The following is a 25,344-nucleotide window of genomic DNA, read 5'->3' on the forward strand; positions in this document are numbered from 1 at the left end:
ATAAGGGCATTAATAATGTGTGAAATATGTGTAAGTGACATGTGTATAAGGGCATTAATAAAGGTTGGCATAACGTGAGAGGTGCATTATGTTTATAAGGACATTAATAATGTTTGTCAATATGTGTAATATGTGTGTCAATATGTGTAATACTGTATGTGTGGTATTATGTGTTTAAATGCATTACTAATGTGTGGCATAATGTATAGAAAGGGCAGTACTGTGTGGTCTAATGTACAGTAAGGAGTAACATATATAAAGTAAAGTGGTAGTACTGTGTGATGTAACATGAATAAGGGACACTCGCATGATATAATGTGAATAAAGTTGCACAACTGTGTGGCGTTATTTGATATGGGGGTACTATTGTGTGGCCATGCCCCTTCCCAGCAAGAACATGCCCCTTTCCGGGCTGTGTGCCGAATGTGCGCACTGTTCTTGTTTAAAATATAGGGGTTAGGAGCACCAAAATGAGGACGGCTATGGGTGAGGGGGGGGGCATTCGATATGCCGGCTGTCGGGATCCCGGCGCTCAGCATACTGATGCCGGGATCCCAACAGCCGGCATACTGACAACTATTCTCCCTCAACGACACCCCTGGAGGGAGAATAAATAGCGCGCGCCACCGTGCCCGCAGCATGGCGAGCACAGCGAGCCCACAAGGGGCTTTTTGCGCTCGCCCTGATGCCGGCATGCTGATGCTCGGGATCCCAGCGCCGGTATGCTGGGCGCCGGGATTCCAAGCGTTGATATAACATAGACGACCCGGTCAGGGGTAATGGTGCTGGGAAAGGGGTACAGGCTGAACTAGAGGCGGTGCTAGGGTGCACCAGCCAAAATCTTGCCTAGGGCATCATATTGGTTAGGGCTGGCTCTGGCCAGAAGATACAGCGAGATCATACTATGTGACAGAGTAGCAGTGTAAAGGATCGAGCACAACCTGGTTGCAGAAAATATGTTTTTATATACTGGCACCAGGTAAGATATTCATAAACATATTTTTTGAGCCTACATTATTTTTACAGTAACCTGTTCTTTAGAGAGAGAGATACATATACTATTTCACCCTGTGTACGTGATCCTTGTCACCAGAGGTTAAAGTGGTCAGGAACAGGGCAGAACTGCGTCACCTGAAATTGGAGGTCTAACACGTTCCACCTCCATCCGCCCATCTTGCCATCAGTCAGGACTCTGGATCATTCTCCCTGACTGCCCCACTGTGCGCCGATCCCGCCTCCCATATAAATAGATGTGATGGGCGGGCAGAACTAAAGACAACAGTGACTCACCTCCTCCAATCCCCGCCTCCTGGCTGCAGCTGCTAAAATGAAATGTCCGTCACAGTCAGGGATGCCATCACACTGCTGCTTAAACCTCGATGAGCAGTGTCACCTCTTACAAATGTCCTACAGCCGACAGCAATAACCCCCCCCCCCCCCCTTCCTGTTGCGTGTTTTGCATCCGTATATTGTAGGCACATTACTGAAAGCCAGCAGTGTTGGACAGGCAGCAGGAGAAGAACTAGTGCTGACAGCAGCACTCAGCTTGATATTAGCAGGATATTTAATCCAGTAAACCGCCTCGTAGCTTGCAGCTATGGGGAGTATTGCCCAAACCTCCCCCCACTTCTGAAATCCTGAACGTTGTAATGTACCCAGACAGGTATACTGCTTCACAAATTGTGTAGTGCATCCAGAACTTACGGTACCATACCTCCCAACATGACAAGCTTTGTAATCGGGACCCGAAAAAGGGGTGTGGCCTCACATCACGCCCCCCCCCTGTTTTTGTTTTGTCACTTTGGGGCAGGGGCGGATTGGGAACAAAAAGCGGCCCTGGAAAAATTTGTACTAGTGGCCCCACTTGGGCAGCACCAGAGGTGTAAGGTCTAGCCATGGGCCATGGCAGCAGCACCCTCCCCCCAAGACTTTCCAGATAGTGGGCATGTCCAGCATCAAGGGGGAAGTTAAAAATAAATAAAAATTAAATATTATGAGCACATTATATGATACACCTTCAGAATTTAGGAAACTATATCATTCTTTAGAAAGATATATTTTCTTGCTTATTACACCAACCGTATCCCAATCACTATTCACTCAATCTTATATGTCAGCCAAGCAGGCAGACAGAGCATACACTAGATTAGGGGTGGGCAACATGCGGCCCACGGGCCGGATGCGGCCCGCGGACCGATCCTGCCTGGCCCGCTGTGCCCCACCAGAGTGGAATGACAAGCGGCCCGACAGGCTGAACCGCTTGTCATTGCACTGCTCTCAGACGCGGCGCCGCTGAGGAAATCCCGGTCACGTCACAGGGTCTGCTGACCGGGATTTCCTCTATCATGCGCTGGGCGGCATGGGGGGCGGCGCTGGGCGGGCACTGCAGTGGGGAGCACAAGCGGCGCACGCCCGTTCCCCTCCTGTACGTACGGAAGCCGCGGGCAGACACAGCGTGGGGAACGCGCCGGCGATGTCACGTGATGCGGCGGTCTGGCAGCTGATTGGCTGCCCTGTGCGTGTGATGGTAAAACGTCCCAAATACGTTGCGTTTCATCCTTTCTAGCACATAGGCTGCATGTCACTGCGCACACAGGGAAGGGGGGGGCTAGTGTCCCCAGTTGGCCTAGCTGCCAGTCAGTGTAGCACGCCTCCTGTGCTGTGTGCTGGGTAACTGTTCTCCTATAGCTGCTTATTTTGTAGCTTCTAGAGAACTGTGTTTATATTGTTTTCAGAATAAAGTTCACGTTCTGCTAAACATGGCACCTGGGTTATTCTGTGATGTGATTTGGCTTGAGATATTCGCTAATTTCGCATTTGTTTCCCATCAACCTAAATAGACTGTAATATTCTCCCTGCATCTGGCATCTGTGCGCTGTGTGCCTTCAGTATCTTCCATCTGTAAGGCAATGCGTAGCAAAGTCGGATTTAGACATCATGGGGCCCTAAGCAAGATAACAGTATGGGGCCCCACTCCGTCAACTGCATACAATTTCATATACACACACACACACCGCCCCCCATAGCGACATACACAAATACTGCCCCCATAAGCCCCTCACTAGCGACGGGACCTGGCATTGGCAAGTGCATATACACTTGCCAATGTCGGGAGCGACTTTGGCAGCATGGCTGTCGTTAACTATGTCACCTGTCAGACCTGCATGTTGGTCCAACGGGCAATGCCATGTATTTCCCGCAGAAGTGCACATCGTACACGATATATAGTGCGTACACACTAGATTAGGGGTGGGCAACATGCGGCCCGCGGACCGATCCTGCCTGGCCCGCTGTGCCCCACCAGAGTGGAATGACAAGCGGCCCGACAGGCTGAGCCGCTTGTCATTGCACTGCTCTCAGACGCGGCGCCGCTGAGGAAATCCCGGTCACGTCACAGGGTCAGCTGACCGGGATTTCCTCTATCATGCGCTGGGCGGCACGGGGGGCGGCGCTGGGCGGGCACTGCAGTGGGGAGCACAAGCGGCGGCCAGTGGGGAGCACAAGCGGCGGCCAGTGGGGAGCACAAGCGGAGGCCAGTGGGGAGAAGAAACGTCGGCCAGTGGGAAGAAGAAGCAGCGGCCAGTGAGGAGAAGCGGCGGCAGCAGCAGCGCGGAACATCAGACAGCGGGGATCGTCTGCCACTGACAAACAGGTAAACCCCCTGTTCAGCCAGCCCCTGGATAAAGCTAAAGCTGCCATATAGGTTCAGGGGAGGGGAGTTAAAAACGGTTATATGGGTTTAGGGAGGAGGGGGGGGGGGGGGGGGGTAGGTAGGGACTGCTATATAGGTTTAGGGGAGGGTGGGGAAAAGGGGGTAGGGACTGCCATATAGGTTCAGGAGAGAGGTGAGGATAAACTGCTATATGGGTCCAGGGGAGAGGGGGGAGGGGGGGGTAGAGGTTGCAGCATTACACAGGGTGCAGCATTACACACAATGGGGGGCGTTGCTTCGTACAGGGGGCATGGTCATTTACGCCCCCTGTACAGACTACTGTAGCGCTCTGAAATGTGCCCCCCGCTGCCGCTGGCCGCTGTGAAGCCCTTCGTGGAGAGGTCCTTTAATGTGCGGTGGGCGATGACGTCATCGCGCACCGCACAGTAAAGGACCTCTCCACGAAGGGAAACTCTAGTTTCCCTTCACAGCGGCAGCGGGGGGCACATTTCAGAGCGCTACAGTAGTCTGTACAGGGGGCGTAAATGACCATGCCCCCTGTACGAAGCCTCGCCCCCCATTGCCGATATTTTGTGTGCGGCCCTCGAATATTTGCTGGAAGTGTTAAGCGGCCCCCCAGCTGAAATAATTGCCCACCCCTGCACTAGATCATCTGCAATCACAGGCTAAGTGGCAAAGTCATTTTCATATATGCAAATAATTTTGCATCTTATTCATTAGGTCTATAAAAAGGACCACATGTCCTCAAACAAAACAGGCCCCGCTGGTGCGTCGGCCCACCGGGAATCTTCCCTGTAAACCCTATGGCCAGTCCGCCTCTGCTTTGGGGGCATGCCCAGCACTCCCTAAGCAGCCTCTGACTCACCACCCTGCACATGCGCACTGCATCTATTCCGTGATCACCGGCTGCCTTGCGGAGCAGTGCAGTGGGTGATCACAGGCTCTCCTGACTTTGTCCCCCAGCATGTCCGTGGGCGGGACAGTAGGACAGTGTCCGAATAGCGGTACTGTCCCTGTGCAGTGCATCATGAACTGTGTCCTGCATACAGAAAGGTTATAATGCATTCCGTACTGTGCACTGCATCCTCAATCATTATATTGTGCCCTAAATTGTGTATTGCATTCTGAAATGAGAATCATTGTCTCCTATTTTATGATTTGCTGGCTACTTCTTTTGTTGTTGCTGTGATCATTCCAAATAATGTGTTTTTGTTTTGGTGTTTTGTTTCATCCTGAATGTTATACTGCATTCTGAATGTGTGTTGTACTGCACCCCCAATTTGCATCCTAAAGGTTATATGGGACCCCAAACTGTGAACTGCATTACTCAGGGATGGATGAAGAGAGAGGAAGACTGTGTGCAGCCTCAGTTCAGCCCTCCCCTCACCTTTCACATTTCACTGGCTTTTCTGCAAAAGACTCCTGGCAAGCGCAGATTTCCAGAAACATGGCACTTGCACTATGTTCCCGGTGATACCTGCGGCACCAATGGAGAGATATATATTTTGAAAAGGTGTAGGGTGGGGATCAGTATGATATCCCAGGTGTCGGGATCCTGGCAGCTGGAATAGCGGCGGCGAGCACAGCCTGTACCCTTGCAGGCGTTGGTTTCCTGACTGCCAGGATCCTGACAACCGGCAAATCGAATGCCTCCCGTACAGTGTGCCACTAATTATAGTTGCCCATGGCATTATTGCACCCCAAACTGTATGCAGCACACTGAACATTATACTGCACCCTGAACTGTGTACTACATTGTCAACATTACACTGTACCATAAACTGTCTACACCATTACTGCTAACTAAATTCTATACTGCATGTAATTTTGTATCCTGGATAATATTTTACTCCTCAGGGTAATACATCTCATATTTTAAATTACTTTATAAGCTGTACACCAAACTCTGACCTGCATACTGAGCATTATATGGCACCCCTTACTCTACACTGCATACTGAGCATTATATTGCACCCCTTACTCAATACTGCATACTGAGCATTATATTGCATCCCTTACTCTATACTGCATACTGAGCATTATACGGCACCCCTTACTCTATACTGCATACTGAGCGTTATACGGCACCCCTTACTCTATACTGCATACTGAGCATTATATTTCACCCCTTACTCTATACTGCATACTGAGCATTACATTGCACCCCTTACTCTATACTACATACTGAGCATTATATTGCACCCCTAACTCTATACTGCATACTGAGCATTATATTGCACCCCTAACTCTATACTGCATACTGAGCATTATATTGCACCCCTTACTCTATACTGCATACTGAGCGTTGTATTGCATCCATTACTCTGTACTGCTACATATTGAGCATTATACTGCACCATAAACTCTGTACTCCACAATAAGCATTATACTGCACCCCGAACTCTGTACTGCATACTGAGCATTGTACCGCACCCCGAACTCTGCACTGCATACTGAGCATTATACTGCACCCTGAACTCTACACTGCATACTGAGCATTATACTGCACCCTGAACTCTGCACTGCATACTGAGTATTATACTGCACCCCTTACTCTGCACTGCATACTGAGCATTATACTGCACCCCGAACTCTGTACTGCATACTGAGCATTTTACTGCACTCCGAACTCTGTACTGCATACTGAGCATTATACTGCACCCGAACTCTGTACTGCATACTGAGCATTATACTGCACCCGAACTCTGTACTGCATACTGAGCATTATACTGCACCCCTTACTCTGCACTGCATACTGAGCATTATACTGCACCCGAACTCCGTACTGCATACAGAGCATTATACTGCACCCCGAACTCTGCACTGCATACTGAGCATTATATTGCACCCTGAACTCTGTACCCCACAATCAGCATCATACCGCACCCCGAACTCTGTACTGCATACTGAGCATTGTACCGCACCCCGAACTCTGCACTGCATACTGAGTATTATACTGCACTCCGAACCATGTACTGCATACTGAGCATTATACTGCACCCTGAACTCTGTACTCCACAATTAGCATTATACTGCACCCCGAACTCTGTACTGCATACTGAGCATTATACTGCACCCCGAACTCTGCACTGCATACTGAGCATTGTACCACACCCCGAACTCTGCACTGCATACTGAGCATTATACTGCACCCTGAACTCTGCACTGCATACTGAGCATTATACTGCACCCAAACTCTGTACTGCATACTGAGCATTATACTGCACCCGAACTCTGTACTGCATACTGAGCATTATACTGCACCCCTTACTATGCACTGCATACTGAGCATTATACTGCACCCCGAACTCTGTACTGCATACTGAGCATTTTACTGCACTCCGAACTCTGTACTGCATACTGAGCATTATACTGCACCCCTTACTCTGTACTGCATTCGGAGCATTATATTGCAGCCAGTGTAATTTACTGTTTATCATATCCTGAACATTATTCAGTATGACAAAGCACAGTGTATCATGACCTATATAACCCCCTGAGCTAAGTGCTACATCGTGGATTCTGCTACAAAGCTCTCTGCAACAAGGTATCACTGTGTGGAGCTCCACCATTGGGTCTGCCGTTGGATGAAAGGATAGAAAGACCCTTCTTTTTCCCTAGGAGGGAGAGGAGGTGTGTAAGTGGGGGTGGGGTGACAAGGGGGGAGCTGAGGTATACGGTGAAGAGGAAATACCAGAGAATTACAAGTTTTTTCTCTCTCCCCTAAAAAGTTGCTTGTGTCTGGCAGCAGCCTACTGATGAGAAGAGGAGGGGGAGAGTCCAGGGAAGGGTTTTCTTACTACACCGCCCTTTCTGCAGGAGGTGTAAGGGCTGATGTGAGACAGACAGAAAGAAAGAGGCAGTGACTTTAGAGAGGGAAAATGTGATGGGATGGTAAAGACACTGAGGAGACACTGGTTGAAAAGACAGAACTAAAAGAGACAAAACTAGGACTCAAGCAAACAGAGAGGACTTAGAAAAATATAGAGCACTAGATAGGTGTAGGCAGTGAATGAGTTAACATATATGCACGTTACCTGATTGCTATGGAATTGGCCGCCTGGGTTCCGTGGAATAGTGTCACTTCTACTCTGGCTTAAGGATTCTGCAGTGCTTCTGCCAGCATGCCCTCTGCAACTCTCTGTCTCCCCCGTCCAGGCTCGGACCCTAGGATGACCTGGCTCTGCCTGTCCTGTATGCTCTGGGTACGTAGCATTTGTGTATTTCTGCCTATAGGTGACCGATGTGTGGAACAAAGCACAGACGTACAGTATGTGAAATGATGAGTATCTTTGTATTGCAGTCTGCACTCCATCCAGTGTGGCAGCTGCGTTCACATTACACTTCAGCCTGGACCCTTTAGAAGTTTAAAGATCCTGTTACATTATTAGGTGTCAACATGAATCTAATGTGTTTCCAATGGCGGAGCAGTTTCTCTGTTATCTGCGTTATTTGTCATTAAAGTGTAAATGATTAGTGATTGCAAATTAGATGCAAAAAGTGTTCATGAGTTAATTATCATGATTAAAATGTAATGAGGGTATTAGCCAGTCATTGATAGTTGTTGTGAGTTTTGCACAAGTGTCTCTGCATTACATAGCAGCGTCATAGACTGTGTTTGCATTTACATGCTGAATGCATGGTTTCTGGAGAGGGATTTCTGCATTGTATGAGGTAGGGGATACAGGTTGCATAATCAATATAGCTTGGATCAAACTAATGGCCCTTATATTGCTGTGTCACATACAATGACGTATCACTAATATGTCATTACGTATAAACATTATATACTGTTAGGAGAAGCATGGACTGACTAATGGTTATTAAGTTATGGATTTTAAAGAAGCGCACCTACCTGGCAGCAATCGGAGAATTTCCAACAATCTGATTTGTTACAGCTAATAATCGCTATGGGTCCAGCACCTGGCATGTGGCTTAACGGTTTATCTACTGTATTACTGTTTAGAATACCAGCATGCGGCACACCGCTCGTAGCTACCATTGTTGACGGATCAGTACCAGACCTTCTGGCTTCCATGCTTCAAAATTGTTGAAGACTCATGAAGTAATAAAATCTGAGCTCTTAGCTGTATAATTTGCAATTTGTTTAAGCTTCCAATGTGACCCTACTAATTGAATGGGCCTAATCATGGTACTTACCTATTTAGAAATAGTTTGAGACTCACCAGGATGTAGCCATAATCCTCAAATAGTAAGGCAGGCATTCCCAACCACGGTCCTCAAGGCACACCAACAGTGCAGGTTTTAGTGATATCCAGACTGCAGCACAGATGGTTAAATCAAAATAACTGAGCTACTAATTAAGTCACCTGTGCTGAAGCCTGGTTATCACAAAAACCTGCACTGTTAGTGTGCCTTGAGGACCGTGGTTGGGAATGCCTGTAGTAAGGTATAGATATGTGTCCCAGAGGTACTTTTAGACATCCATAGATAGACCAAGAGTAATATAATATAACTCACCATTTAGATTATCATCTGATTTATATAGTACATAGGGGGTCATTCTGCGTTGTTTGCTCGCTAGCAGTTTTTAGCAGCCGTACAAACGCATAGTCGCCGTCCATGCAGGAGTGTATTTTTGCTTTGCAGGAGTGCGAACGTCTGTGCAGCAGAGCGCCTGCAAACACATTTTGTGCAAAACAAGACCAGCCCTGTAGTTACTTATCCTGTGCGATGATTGCTGCGACGAGTGACACGGTAATGACGTCGGATACCCGCCCAGCAAACGCCCGGCCACGCCTGCGTTTTTCCAAACACTCCTGGAAAACGGTCAGTTGACACCCAGAAACTCCCACTTTCTGTCAGTCTTCTTGCGACCGCCAGTGCAACTGAAAGCGTCGCTAGAACCTGTGCAAAACCACGATGCTTGATGTACCCATACGTTGCGCGTGCGCATTGCGGTGCATACGCATGTGCAGATTTGCCATTTTTTAACTGATCGCTGCGCTGCGAAAAATGGCAGCGAGCGATCAACTCGGAATGACCACCATAGTACAGTGTATCAACTTCATGTGTATTATTCATCTGCAGCCACATGTTGCTGGTCATCTAAGATATTTTTGTTACTGACTGCCTACATATTACTAATACATTGTTGTTTTTTGGTTCCTAGGTGTTGTGTTCTGGTTTGGTGGAGCAATTCAGTTGTTGCTCCGTCCAGGGGGGAATGATGCAGACACCCATTTTTTTCCGCTCAACCCGTCCTGAAATGTGTGAAAAGTCCATTTTGCGCGAAAAAAACAATGGGCGTTTGGCACCAAAGCAAACGTTTGGCTATTGCCCAGTTTAAAGTAACTGGCAATATGCAAACATAGGCGCACATAAAAAATATTTGGATCTCTAAGGCGATTAGTCACTTTGGGGTGGCAAGAAGCCCAGATTTAAACATTGCCACTTATTCCGGACACGTGCTCAGGGTAGCCAACAGCTACCAATGAATTCAGAGTATTACCAGGCTACGATTCTTCACAGGATCTTAGACCAGACACTACCCCAAAACAATGGGTAGACTTAGAACGGTGGTCCTCGGACCTACATATGTATACTATGCCCTGGCTTCAGACCATTATACGTTCTTCGCACCTGACAGCTGGCCCCACTCTAGCTCTCTGGACGACACTACGCAATAAACTGGGAATCTCATTAGCGAAATCCCTTCTCTTACCATTTGTTAATAATCCACTGTTCCTTCCGGGTGTCAAGGGAAGTGTAGCAGCTCGGTGGAGAATGGCAGACATGACCAGGTTAACACACTTGGTCTTAGACGGGAAGGCTAAACCTTTTAGGGTACTCTGTGACACCACAGGCATTCCCCCGACTGACTTTTGGTTTTATCTCCAGATACAACTCTTCATCTCAGTTCAAAGGACTATGGTTGATCTAACTAGAGATCTCACACCCTTTGAGAAAATGTGCTCCCAATCGTCAGATTCCACTCATGTTATATCGGGCATTTACAAGATATTATTGCATTGCCATTTTTTTAACGTCCCTTCTTTCTGTAAAGCATGGGACGCTGATCTCATTCCCCGAGGGATTCATATTACATGGGGCAAACAGTGTGAGAGCATGTCACGCTGCTCCACCAGCTTAGATGTGACAGAAACGCAGTATAAACTACTTACCAGGTGGTATAGGTGTCCCTCTCTTACACAAATTTTTCCCTTCGGTTTCGCCCTTATGATGGAGATGCGGTAAGGGTAAAGGTACTCTTATCCACATATGGTGGGATTGTCTAGTAATCGCTATCTTTTGGGGTAAAATTATTAAACTCTCTATAGAAATATTAGGGTCCCCAGTTCCCACTGGACCCGATTTCTGGCTGCTCTGCCATACCACTATTCCCATAGAGAAATACAAACCGTCCCTTCTTAAGCATTTTAACAATGCAGCGAGAGCTGTAGTGCCAGTTCATTGGTGGTCCCTTGACCCACCGACGATTTGGGAGTGGTTTCAAAGGATAGAGTTTTATAGAACAATAGACAAACCCTGCTGAAACTAATACCACACAAACAATTATATGTTTTCATGTTTTTATTGAACACACCATGTAAACATTCACAGTGCAGGGTGGACAAAGTATGTGAAGCCTTGGATTTAATAACTGGTTGACCCTCCTTTGGCAGCAGTAACCTCAACCAAATGTTTCCTATAGTTGCATATCAGGCCTGCACAACGGTCAGGGGGAATTTTGGACCATTCCTCTTTACAATACTGTGAGTTCAGCAATATTCTTGGGTTGTCTGGTATGAATCGGTCTCTTGAGGTCATGCCACAGCATCTCAATCAGGTTGAGGTCAGGACTCTGACTGGGCCACTTCAGAAGGCGTATTTTCTTCTGTTGAAGCCATTCTGTTGTTGATCTACTTCTGTGCTTTGGGTCGTTGTCCGGTTGCATCACCCATCTTCTGTTGAGCTTCAATTGGTGGACAGATGGCCTTAAGTTCTCCTGCAAAATGTCTTAATAAACTTGGGAATTCATTTTTCCATTGATGATAGCAATCTGTACAGGCCCTGAGGCAGCAAAGCAGCCCCAAACCATGATGCCCCCTCCACCATATTCACAGTTAGGATGAGGTTTTGATGTTGGTGTGCTGTGCCTTTTTTCTCTACACATAGTGTTGTGTGTTCCTTCCAAACAACTCAACTTTGGTTTCATCTGTCCACAGAATATTTTACCAGTAGTGCTGTGGAACATACAGGTGCTCTTTTGCAAACTTCAAACGTGCAGCAATGTTTTTTTTGGACAGCAGTGGCTTCCTCTGTGGTATCCTCCCATGAACTCCATTCTTGTTCAGTGTTTTATGTACGGTAGATTCGTCAACAGAGATGTTAGCATGTGCTCTTGCAGTCATCTTTGCCCACTCCTAGGGAGAGTAGCAACAGTGCTGAACTTTCTCCATTTATAGACAATTTGTCTTACCGTGGACTGATGAACATCAAGGCTTTTAGAGATACTTTTGTAACCCTTTCCAGCTTTATGCAAGTCAACAATTCTTAATCGTAGGCATTTTGAGAGCTCTTTTATCTGCGAGGCATGGTTCACATCAGGAAATGCTTCTTGAGAATTGCAAACTCAAAACTGGTGTGTGTTTTTTATAGGGCAGGGCAGCTTTAACCAACACCTCCAATCCTCATTGATTGGACTCCAGGTTGGGTGACTCAAATTAGATCTTGGAGAAGTTATTAGCATAGGGGTTCACATACTTTGTCTACCCTGCACTGTGAATGTTTACATGGTGTGTTCAATAAAAACATGAGAACATATAATTGTTTGGTATTAGTTTTAGCAGACTGTGTTTGTCTATTGTTGTGACTTAGAAGAAGATCAGAACACATTTTATGACCAATTTATGCACAAATCCAGGAAATTCCAAAGGATTCACATACTTTTTCTTGCAACTGTATATTGTAACTGTTTCTCTGTTGCTACTGTATTTGTAGTTGTTTTAATGATGACCTATCGGTATGTCATAGCAAGACTGGCTTTCTTTTGTAGGATCACCTATAAGGTGTTTTTTTTTTTTTTAGATGTTACTAATGCCAAGCTGGCAGAGACGGCCATAGGCATAGGCAAACTAGGCAATTTCCTAGAGCATTTGATATGCCTAGGGGTATCATCAGCTTCTGTTGATTAAAATGATATGTAGCATGCCTATATTCTGTGTGTAGCATTTCATATGCAGATACAGCCACAGTCTCACACACAGTATATAGGCATGCTGCATATTATTTTAATCAGCAGGAGCATTCTAGTCACATAGCAATGCAAATAAGATGCATTTTCATTCAAAAAAAATGTGCCCGACATTAGCATTGAGGCAAGATTTATGAGGACACATCTGTATCCAAGCAGAGGTCACAGTGTTAGTGGCAGTGTGAGTGCTGTGTGCATGTGAGTGGGTTGGTTGTGCAGTAGTGTTCGGAATATGTGTAAAGAGCATTATGTGTGTCATGTAAAAATGCATTAATAATGTGCAACATATGTGTAGGGGGCACTATGTGTGACATTATGTGTATAAGGGCATTAATAATGTGCGGCATATGTGTAACAGGGTACTACTGTATGTGTGTCATTATGTGTATAGGGGCACTAATAATGTGCAGCAAATGTGTAGGGGGCACTATGTGTGTCATTATGTGTATAAGGGCATGAATAATGTACGGCATATGTGTAAGGGACATTATGCGTAAAAGGGCATTAAAAAAGGTTGTCATAATGTGTAAGGCGCATTATGTTTATAAGGACATTAATAATGTGTCTCACATGTGTAAGGTGCATTACTGTGTGGAATTATGTGTATAAATGCATTACTAATGTGTGGTATTATGTGTATATGGTGCTCTACTATGTGGCGTTGCGTATAGAAAGGGCACTACTGTGTCATCTAATGTGAATAAAGAGCAATATAGTGTGGTGTAATGTGAATAAGGAGCAATTCAGTGTGATGTAATGTGAATAAGGGGCTCTACTGTGAGGAGTAACGTTTAAGGTAAAGTGATACTACTGTGGGATGTAATATGAATTATGGACACTATCACATGATCAAATGTGAATAAAGTTGCAGTATTGTGTGGCGTAATTGGAATTGGGGTTACTATTGTGTGGCCATGCCTCTTGCCAGCAAAAACACACCCCTTTTTGGGCTGTGCACCAAATGTGTGAACTGTTCCTATTTAAAATATAGGGGGTACAAACACCAAAATAAGGACTGCTATGGATAAGGGGTGATGGTGCTGGGAAAGAGGTGTAAGGTCAGAGGCGGAACCAGCGGTGGTGCTAGGGGGCACCAGCCAAAATCTTGCCTAGGGCATCATATTGGTTAGGGCTGGCTCTGCAAGCTGGTATGTTGTATTGCTGTTTTTGTCTGTATGCCATCTCAATTATGACATATATCTGTAGTAACCAAATTTTTCTTGAAAACTAAAATAAAGAATATCTGAAAAAAAAAAAATGTGGATCTCCCCCACTGAGCATTTTATGTAGATTTGAGCAAAAGAAAAGCATTTACCCAATGGTAAGATGCGTGTGTAATTGTGTGCAGAATTAGGTGTGCTATCATGCGTTGCACATTATTATAATTATAGTAAATTGCCTTATACAATATGAAAGTCCCCACAGAAGCTATGGTTATAGAAGTTCATGGATCATACAGTAGCTTTCCTGCAGGCCTCCATTCCAATAACCTGTATCTCATCTTCACTGTTCCACTTAAATTAACACTTTTCAGCTGTGGCCTTCTAAGGTGCTCTCAGGGCCGGTTCCGGGGCTTCTGGCGCCCGGGCGGCATTAGGGGGCATGGCTTCATACAGGGGACGTGGTCCGTTACGCCCCCTGTACTGTAGTAGGATGTGCGGTGCGCGATTACGTCAACGCGCACCGCACATCATTACAGTTAAGGTCCTCTCCAGGAAGGGAAACTAGACGCGTAGGGGCACCACAGCAGCAGCGGATCTTTCCATGGTGCGGCGCCCTCCGGATGGCGCCGGCGCCCTCCGGAAGGCGGCACCCCGGGCAAAAGTCCTGCTTGCCCGTGGCAAGATCCGCTACTGGGTGCTCTGGTCAGGATCCCGGCACTCAAAATACCGACGCCAGAATCTGCTCGGAATACCGACTCTGTGCTACACAGGATTCTGAGACCGTCTTTATGATGCACCCACATCTACCATCACTCATTCCATCTCCTATGTCAGTCTTTTGAGTCTATTACAGTAGTAGACTGACTGTGGCCTCCAGTTAGTGTACAACAAGTCACAGAATGCACTATCTGCCAGTCTGGTTTAATAAATATTGTAAATGGAATTAAGTTTCATTGGCTTTAAAAACTGGCTTCTAAATGTAAATCCTAACCACCCTGTGTATGACTGTGAGGCTTTAGTGGTTTGTGGTACTTGTGGCTACGTATAGTTAGCTGTATTTTTATTTCCTTTTGTTATTTTCTGGCAACTTTAAAAGCCCAACATTTCCGTCAGAGTTGTACAATAAAGGGAAAAATTGGAACATACCCATAAAGTAGAGGATCCTGCACTCATGTAATAATAAGGAATATAACATGAGCGGATAGTGAGAAATACACACTGGAGAGGAGATAATTGATGGTATATGGCAGATGTAGTGGAAATATGTGACCAGAACATAACACTGAGGAAATATCACGGCTTCGGCAGGTGAGCAGGTACAATGAGTGCATAAAGCATATTGTAAAATGAATGGAATTAAATGGAAATCAGGAAGAACAATAGAAATTAGGATGGAAGACGTTAATAACGCAGTACTGATTGAGAGGAGGATAGAGAGCATATGCAGGCAACCTGCAGCTCTTTAGCTGTAGACAGGGCCGCCATCAGGGGAGGGACTGCCGGGACTGGAATTTAGCGCTTTGTGGAAACCAATCACAGCTTGCAGACCAGCAGCCAACCAGGAACAGCCACAGGTCCATATCCTGTGATTGGTGCCAAATTAAAAATCCTGCCAGCGGCTGCTGTCTTTTCATGGTTGGTTCTATATCGGAGGGGCTGAAGGTATTCTAGCATCTACCGTCTTTTCATGGCTGGCCACGATCTGCAACCAGTCAGCTTGGTGTTCCCAGCAAGCAGTGAGTCCTTGGATGCAGCTTCGGCTCACTCTCACATAATCCTGCCTCCCTGTCCCAAGTCCATGCCTCAGTGGATGCTCTTCACCGATCTGCCAGGGTCCAGTCAGCCCTGGTCTGTGTCCCCTGGGTCCAGCATTCCCTGCCCTGTGCCACACCCCTCCAATAGCCATCCTTGTGATTTCAACAGGCCCAGCCCTCCCTGTGCTGCACTTCCCCTTGGCCTAGCTCTCCCTGCCACATGCCCTCGAGGTCCAGCTCTCCCTGCGCTTCTTCCAGGCCCGGCGCTACCCGCCCAGCGAAGGGATGCAGTGCAGGGAGGCGCTGGGAGGAAGAGGCGCTCCCCCTGCTCTGCATTCCTTCCCTGCGCTGCGCCGTCCTGACACCCGTGCTGTTGCTGCTGCCAGCTGCTGTGCGGCGCTGGCAGCATGAAAAGCTCACTCCCCCCCTCCCCTCACCTGTGTGTCAGTGGCTCGGCCTCGGTAAGTATCAAATGAGGGGGCGGAGCTACACGGACCGGAATGGGCGGAGCTAAACGGGACAGAAGGGGCGGAGCTACACGGACCAGGCTGCTGCAGTGCTGTACTGAGGGAGACAGTGGCTTAGGTAAGTGGAGGGTGACAGAGAAATGTGTGTGTGTGTGTCTATGTGTGTGAATTGTGTGTGCGCACACGTTTTATGGACGCTACTACTGGGGGGGTGCATTACGTGTAAGGACGCAACTACAGGGGGGGGCATTACATATAATGACGCTAATACTACTACTGGGGGGCATTACGTATAACGACTCTACTACTACTGGGGGGCATCACATGTAAGGATGCTACTACTACTGGGGGGGCCATTACGTGTAAGGACGCTACTACAGGGGGGGCATTGCGTATAACGCTACTACTACTGGCGGGCGTTACATGTAAGGACGCTACTACTACTACTGGGGGGGCCATTACGTGTAAGGACGCTACTACTACTGGGGGGGCATTACGTATAAGGACGCTACTACAGTGGGGGCATTACGTATAACGCTACTACTACTGGCGGGCGTTACATGTAAGGACGCTACTACTACTGGGGGGCATTATGTATGAGGATGTTACTACTACTGGGGGGGCATTACGTATAAGGACGCTACTACAGTGGGGGCATTACGTATAACGCTACTACTACTGGCGGGCGTTACATGTAAGGACGCTACTACTACTACTGGGGGGGCCATTACGTGTAAGGACGCTACTACTACTGGGGGGGCATTACGTATAAGGACGCTACTACAGTGGGGGCATTACGTATAACGCTACTACTACTGGCGGGCGTTACATGTAAGGACGCTACTACTACTGGGGGGCATTATGTATGAGGATGTTACTACTACTGGGGGGGCATTACGTATAAGGATGCTACTACTACTGGGGGGGCCATTACGTGTAAGGACGCTACTACTACTACTGGGGGGGGGGGCATTACATATAAGGACGCTACTACTACTGGGGGTGCACTATGTATAAGGACGCTACTACTACTTGGAGTGCACTACGTATAAGGACGCTACTACAACTGGGGGGGGGGCATTACGTATAAGGATGCTGCTACTACTGGGGGGGCCATTACGTGTAAGGACGCTACTACTACTACTGGGGGAGGCATTACATATAAGGACGTTACTACAACTGGGGGGGCATTACATATAAGGACGCTACTACTACTACTGGGGGGGGGCATTACATATAAGGACGATACTACTACTGGGGGTGCACTACGTATAAGGATGCTACTACTACTTAGAGTGCACTACGTATAAGGACGCTACTACTACTGGGGGGGGCCATTACGTGTAAGGATGCTACTACTACTTAGAGTGCACTACGTATAAGGACGCTACTACTACTGGGGGTGCACTACGTATAAGGATGCTACTACTACTTAGAGTGCACTACGTATAAGGACGCTACTACTACTGGGGGTGCACTACGTATAAGGATGCTACTACTACTGGGAGTGCACTACGTATAAGGACGCTACTACTACTGGGGGGGCATTACGTATAAGGACGCTACTACTACTGGGGGGGCCAATACGTGTAAGGACGCTACTACTACTGGAAGGGGCATTATGTATAAGGACGCTACTACTACTTGGAGTGCACTACGTATAAGGACGCTACTACTACTGGGGGAGGCATTACGTATAAGGACGCTACTACTACTGGGGAGGCATTATGTATAAGGACGCTAATACTACGGGTGGGGCATTACGTATAAGGACGCTACTACTACGGGTGGGGCATTACGTATAAGATAAATAAGGTTGTGCTACATTTTGGCGTAATTTTAAATGGGGGTACTATTGTGTTGCCATGCCCCTTACTTGTGAGACCACACCCCTTTTCCCGGCGCGCGCCAAAGGATTATGGGAGGGCGCAAATTTATAGTTTGCAGGGGGGCGCCTAACACCCTAGCACCGGCCCTGGCTTCTTCCCCCTTTTTTTTCTTTTTCAAAACCTACTGATGCACTCCATTGTGTGTGTGCATGAGGGAGGGGGGGGGGGGGGGGGGGGTGTCGGGGTACGTCACCAGGGTGCCAGAGCAGTTCCCCAGTGATTTTTTCCTAAAAATTAATGATTTTAGGAAACATTAGACTTGCTCTGGAGGTGTGTGTTAAAATATTCTTTCATTTCTATAGAAATCACTGCTTCCTATTTTCAGTAACGCAAATTAAATACTACAATTTCTTTTAATTTCCCTCCGGCAACTGAATCTGTCCCATAGGGCTGTAACACACGCGCCGGTTTCTCCCGGATGGCAAAAAGCCAGACAAACTTTGTCCGGCTTTTTTGCCATCCGAGAGGGTCTTTCACACACAACGGCTTTGAGCCGTGTGTAATGCTGTGCGCATGCGCAGCATTAGACACGGCTTGGAAAAAAAAACGTTGTGTGTGAAAGCTCCCCTTCACACACACACGGTCCACTGGCTGCAAAGACAGCACGCCCCTGGCCCGGCAGCCGGACCTTCCAGTGGATATTTCTGCAACCCGGCAGCCGGGCCGGGGTCGTGCAGTGTGAAAGGACCCTACCCTTCACACTGTTAATTACAATACCAGCACGGGGAAAACCCGGCCGGCAAAAGCCGGCACGTGTATTTCAGCCCAGAGACTGCCTAAGTCGAATGTACAGTTAGAGACTGATTTACCCATAAATCAACAGGTTCCTGCCTATACCTTTTTTTTTTTTTTTTTTTTTTACAAATGGAAGTGGTTAGGGCCCCTTTGTGTCTTATTTAGAGTCTGCATATATAAATTTGTTCCCCAAGTCTTGTGTTTAGGCATCATATTGGGGTACAATACAAGGTAAAGTGAGGCTATGTCACTGTGCCAAGTGACTTCTCATCTGGGCTGTTCTGATAAATATTTGTTCCACTAACTTGGATTTCCATATTCTGTAGCTCTTTAGTGTATTTTCTGTGCTGATTCTGAGACTTTGTACTACACTGATGCCTTAGGCAGGAGGTCCAGAAAGTTGTTTTAGATCTTCGTGTATTTTCTTTGAATTAGTTTCCTGGATTTTTGTCTTCTGCATTTTATCATTTGTGTATATAGTCATTTTGTCATTTGTGCATTGAATTATAAAACTGAGTTGAGCTGAAAAATTAAGGAAGGAAAAGGTTTTTGGGAAACAGTGAAATACAGTATATAGACCATTATACAAAATCCTATGTAATTATTTGTAAGGGAGAAATACCCAGTCCCAGCAAGGTACTAGGGATGACCCTCGGTGTTCCAGTCATCAACTCCATTATGTTTGTATTCCATAATGGGGTGTTAGTGGCACTAATCTTAGGCAGGGAACTTTCAGTTGTGTCTATTGTGTGCATCCTGCCCACACACTGCTGTAATCTTCTTCCACCGACTCTACTCTCTGAACTTGTGTTTCTCCCTACTGGGATCCTCAGGTGATAAACATTGTTGGTCACTTGCAAACCCATGAAGGCAATTTACAATAGGAAATCCTGTTAGTTACATCATGGAACTGGCCATGCTGAGCAGGTACTGTGGTGCTGTTTTGCTGGCACATCTCCAGATTACCATCATATGCTCTTTTGTCATCTAGGGGCTGACCATTTTTTATGATCATTTTGCCAGCTGCCATAAATAGACACTTGTTATTGATAGACCTTGCTGGTTATGATGTTATCATGCTAGCGTTTCTGCGCTCCTGCATTGCTCTGTTCTGGATATGAAGCAGGGTGGCAGAAACCAAGGGTGCAGTTGTGGGGAGTATGGAGTACATGATAGCATTAGTAAGGGAAGGAAAAGCACATGAGGGAAGAGGGTCCTGCCTGTGAGAGTTTACATTCCAAAAGGGTGGGGCATGCAGGCAGGGGTAACAGAAATGTGGTAGACAGTGAGCATGGGGCAGTGGGTTAGGGCGAGAGATGGAAGACTTTGATGAAGAAGTGGGTCTTGAGAACCCATTTCAATTTTTGTATAGAGGTGGAGAGTCTGATATTATATTACTATTTTTTTGATACTAGCTGAGCAGTAGTGGTTACACTTGGTACTATGGGCCTAATTCAGACCTGATCACAGCAGCAACATTTTTCTCTAATGGGCAAAACCATGTTGCCCTGCAGGTGGGGCAGATATAACATGTGCAGAGAGAGTAAGATTTGGGTATGGTGTGTTCAAACAGAAATCTAAATTGCAGTGTAAAAATAAAGCAGGCATGAGGTTAGGGGTGTGTGGTTGCGCTGTATTGGGGACAAAACAAGCCCAGGGAGAGTGCTGGAGTTCCCCTAATCAACTCCCAAAGTAACGTAGTGACAGGTTACCTTGCTGTGCCACATGGGCATTCTGGACTGACTATGGACTTACATCGGGGAACAAGCTTTGGAGCCATAAGCAGGGTATTTTCCCGGGGATACTCTGCTTAGTTACACCTGCGGCTCCATCTACCCTGCTCGGTAGGAACATTTTCCCTTTGGGTTTTTCAGTCTTGTACTTTGCATTACTGATTTATTGTAAGTATACAATTTTTATCTTGTGTAATAAATCTTTGTTCTGCTGCTTTTACAACCATTGTGTTGTTACGTATATTACCATCTATATACACCACTATATTAAACCTTGCTTGATGGTCCTAAGGATCAGCGCCATCAGTGGAGAGTCATACCCTTACTGTCACTAAAAATAAAGCAGCCAGTATTTACTCTGCACAGAAACAAAATAACCCACCCAAATCTAACTCTCTCTGCACATGTTAGATCTGCCCCCCCCCGCAGTGCAGATGGTTTTGCCCATTAGAGAGAGATTTTGCTGCTGCGATCAGGTCTGAATTAGGCCCTATATCCAGGTTCAGATTGAAATGCCAGTGGGTGGGAATGCTGGCAGTCAGAATACGGACTGCGGCATCCCAATGTTGAGAATGCCGATAGCGGGAAAGGTAAGTATACTTACCTCCCCCCCAAAATAGCTCCCTAACCTCCCTTCTAGCAGCCTAAACTTAACCCTCCCTCCCCGCAGTCTAACCATAACCCTCCCTGGGGCTGCCTAAGCCTAACCGCTCCTCCCCGCAGCCTAAACGTAACCCACTCCTCCCCGCAGCCTTCCCCTAACCCTACCCCTGCAGCCTAAACCTACTCCCCCCCCCCCCCCCCCCCCTCCCCCCCACGTGACCTACATCTCAGACGGTTCGTTACATGCTCTATGGGGATCCCAGCGCCGGGCAAGTGACCCTAATTAGAATGCTGGTGTCAGCATTCCAAGTAGTGTCTGGATTTCAACTGCCAGGATCGCAACCGGATCCCCTATATCCAGCTTGTAAGCCTGTTGGTCTGATACAGAGTTGAAGGTATGCCTGTTGGTCAAGCGTTTGTGTAGAGTTTGAAGCAATTGAAAATACTCCTGTTTCCAGTTAGAAAATTTTCACCTAGTATAGGGTAAGTTTATGTGTGCCCTGATTATAACTACTTGTAGCTAGCAATGCATACACAAAGGGTACGGGTGCACCTCAAGAAGCATACAACCAGGGCTGTGTCTAGACAATTTGGCTCCCAGTGCGAGCATTACAAAACTGGGGGCCCCGAATAGACATTTAAAAATGCGCCCCCCATAGACATAAAAAAAAAACTATTTTGCGCGCACCGCTTCCGGCAAGGGGGCATGGCCTTGCTAAAATGGACATAACCTCACTAAAATAGGTGTGGCCTCACAGGAAAAGACTACCTTACATCCCACTTTTTGACCCTGCAACAACAGACCTCTGCTACCGCAGCAAAATAAAAAATTCCACCATATTAAGCCCCACACAGTGATGCCCCTTCCACCATATTATGCCACACACCGCAATGTCTTTGATACATTATGCCCTACAGTAAAGGTTCTAATTACTTTTAAATTACCTGCTCGTTGCCAGGGGTTTCATGTGCTGGGTGTCAGGCTCTTTGCTAGGGGTTCCATGTGCTGGGTGTCAGGCTCGTTGCCAGAGGTTTCATGCGCTGGGTGTCAGGCTCGTTGCCAGGAGTTTCATGCTCTTGGATTCATGCTCGTTGCCAGGAGTTTCATGGTCTGGGATTCACGCTCGTTGCCAAGGGTAATGCTCGTGGCCAAGGAGATGTATGTTCATTGGCAGGCACACTGATATCCTGCTGCTCCCCCTCCTTCCTCTTCAATAGTACTTTGCTCGGGGGGGCAGAGTTTCGTGGAATGACGCAGCATTCCTCAAAACTCCACCCCCGAGCAGATTACTATGGGAAGAGGAAGGAGGGGGAGTGGAATAAGTACCACAAAGTGCTGCAGCGGGCACCCCGTGCGATCGCACAGCTCACCCGCCGCTAGAAACGGCACTGCAGACAACTCTGCATACTAGCAATTATGGGCCTAATTCAGATCTGATCGCAGCAGCAAATTTGTTAGCTACAGTAATGGGCAAAGCATGTGCACTGCAGGGGGGGCACATATAACATGTGCAGAGAGAGTTAGATTTGGGTGGGGTGTGTTCAAACTGAAATCTAAATTGCAGTGTAAAAATAAAGCAGCCAGTATTTACCCTGCACAGAAACAAAATAACCCACCCAAATCTAACTCTCTCTGCAAATGTTATATCTGACCCACCTGCAGTGCACATGGTTTTGCCCATTAGCTAACAAAATTTGCTGCTGCGATCAGATCTGAATTAGGCCCAATATCCATTGTTTCCATGCATGTAGTTGTGTAACAAAATATATCTAAGTTACTTAGAGTGAGGCCCTGTGTGTTTTATCCTGTGGTTCTGTTGCAACTGACAGGCAGAAGACAAAGTTTACAATAGCCCTCGTGCATATCCTTCTCTTACTTAATCCATCCTCAACAGCACCTAATCCCATGGTTTTCCGCCACCCTGATACTTATGTCAGTGTTTATGTGCCCTGTACTTGTCCAATATTGTCGTCAACTGTAAGTCACTAATGCCCTGTTTTTAATTTTCATTTATGTACTCAGTAATTGGGCGCTGCGGATCCCCTGTGGTGCAATATAAATAAAGGATAATATGTGTGTGTGTGTGTGTGTGTGTGTGTGTGTGTGTGTGTGTGTGTGTGTGTGATGTATACACACATATACTATCTGCCAAAATCTTCTGTACCCTATAGAATATGTACTTTCTAAAATACACTTAAAAGTTAAGCTCAAACTGGTTGCATTAACACTCTCTCCAGCTGAGAGTAGATGACTCAGTTACTGTTTTGGTTATTGGGAGATATTGTGCTTCACCTCACTGGTCACTCCAGGGGCTCATGTTTAAGATGGACCATCCTTGAACATGATTAATGGTCTTTTTCCACTGGACACTCTGATCTCTTTCATTTTGTTTTCAGGAGTGAAGTTGTGATGGCTGCTGGGGTCAGGGTGGGATGTCTGAGTGTGCTCTGTAGTATGAGATGAAGACCTCTCTTTATTACCCATGTCAAGTACTCAGGATTTCCTTTTGGTTGAGATGGAAGGTGAAGGGTCACCAATGAGAGAATGTAATTGAGTGACTGATGTGTCCTGGGGCACATTGTACCTCTCTACAGAGGTCACTCAACCACTGTCACTCTCCAGCCACCCTCCATCCAGCTGTGGCATCTTCTGTTAACTATTGTTCTAAGGAATGAAATAACAGGGATTGGTTTTCTCCTAACCGAGTCTGTCTCCAAAAGCAGAAATAGATTCCAGAGCATGAACAGATGTCAGACAGTGTCTGCAGTGGTGTCGTTTAGTTACTATTGTACATATGTGCTATGGCTATAGGAAACTTACTCCATTATTGACAGAAATGCACTTACATCGCCCAGTTATACATGTTCAACATCCTTATTTATTATCCTTTACTAGTTAGCGACCCGTCAACATGTCGGAACATCAAAACAGTAATATCAGCACCGGCAGCTGTGCACACCCGAACGGAGCAACACTTGAATTGCTTCGTTGGGCACCATCTAGTGGCTCCCTGGCATGCAAAACACTTGAATTCCCCCCACAGAGGTGAGGAGCAGCGTTAGCCTTTTATTATATAGGATAGAGGAATAACTTTTTTTAATTTTTATCGTTGAATAAAATTAGACCATGATAAAATTCCGGAAACAGTCACCCAGATCATGTCTGTATACAGAGTCTGTCTTCCTTTTTTATCCGATAAGGAATCATTTTAAACTGCGGAATTCTCTCTCTGATATATCCTGCTGTGTTCATTCTTCAGTAAATAGCCGAAATACTACACTACCATGGTATCCGTTCACATGGTCGACCATGTTATGGTCAACAGTCATTAGGTCGACCACTATTGGTCGACATTGACATGGACACATGGTCGACACATGAAAGGTCGACACATGAAAAGGTCGACATGAGTTTTTTAACTTTTTTTTCTTTTGGGGAACTTTTCCATACTTTACGATCCACGTGGACTACGATTGGAACGGTAATCTGTGCCGAGCGAAGCGGTAGCGGAGCGAAGGCACCATGCCCGAAGCATGGCGAGCAAAGCGAGCCATGTGAGGGGACGCGGTGCACTAATTGGGGTTCCCAGTCACTTTACGCAAAAAACGACACCAAAAAAGTTAAACTCATGTCGACCATTTTCATGTGTCGACCATTTTCATGTGTCGACCATGTGTCCATGTCGACCATGTCAATGTCGACCAATTGTGGTCGACCTAATGACTGTCGACCATAACATGGTCGACCATTCATACCGGAACCCACTACCATGCGGATTGTTTTCCGATTAATAAATAAACCATTAATTGTTTTCTATACTCAAACTACTGTATCTTCTAACCCTACGACCACCTCTCCCCAAGTAACAACGTTACAGACAATATTTTATTATTTACTTCTGGGGACAAGATAGAGAACGGCTAAAGAATGTGCCAAGAAACCCTACACACTAATAGAATGCCAGCATCATCAGTACAAACTGACCAATTTCTAATAATGGGGCAGATGTATTAACCTAGAGAAGGCACAAGGAAGTGATATACCAGTGATAAATGCAAGGTGATAAACACACCAGCCAATGAACTCCTAACTGTTAATTTACATATTGG

At 46.5% G+C, this 25,344-nt stretch overlaps 1 protein-coding gene across 9 annotated transcripts in view; it reads left to right on the forward strand.

Annotated features, from left to right (window-relative positions):
- Positions 1-25,344, forward strand: part of TNS1 (tensin 1) — a 937,838-nt gene that overhangs the window by 231,204 nt on the left and 681,290 nt on the right. For 3 of the 9 annotated variants that reach the window (XM_063933941.1, XM_063933942.1, XM_063933943.1), the window contains exon 1: positions 7,393-7,878. The exons of 1 other annotated variant lie outside the window; for it this stretch is intronic. In XM_063933941.1, the coding sequence (XP_063790011.1) occupies positions 7,798-7,878 (81 nt within the window). In that variant the 5' untranslated portion in view covers positions 7,393-7,797. Of the gene's footprint in view, positions 1-7,388; positions 7,879-25,344 lie in introns of those variants that run through there. 5 more of the 9 variants (XM_063933937.1, XM_063933940.1, XM_063933936.1 and 2 more) reach the window with 4 other exon arrangements.

This window comes from Pseudophryne corroboree, chromosome 7 (assembly GCF_028390025.1).
Source record: "Pseudophryne corroboree isolate aPseCor3 chromosome 7, aPseCor3.hap2, whole genome shotgun sequence".
Lineage (NCBI taxonomy): Eukaryota > Metazoa > Chordata > Amphibia > Anura > Myobatrachidae > Pseudophryne > Pseudophryne corroboree.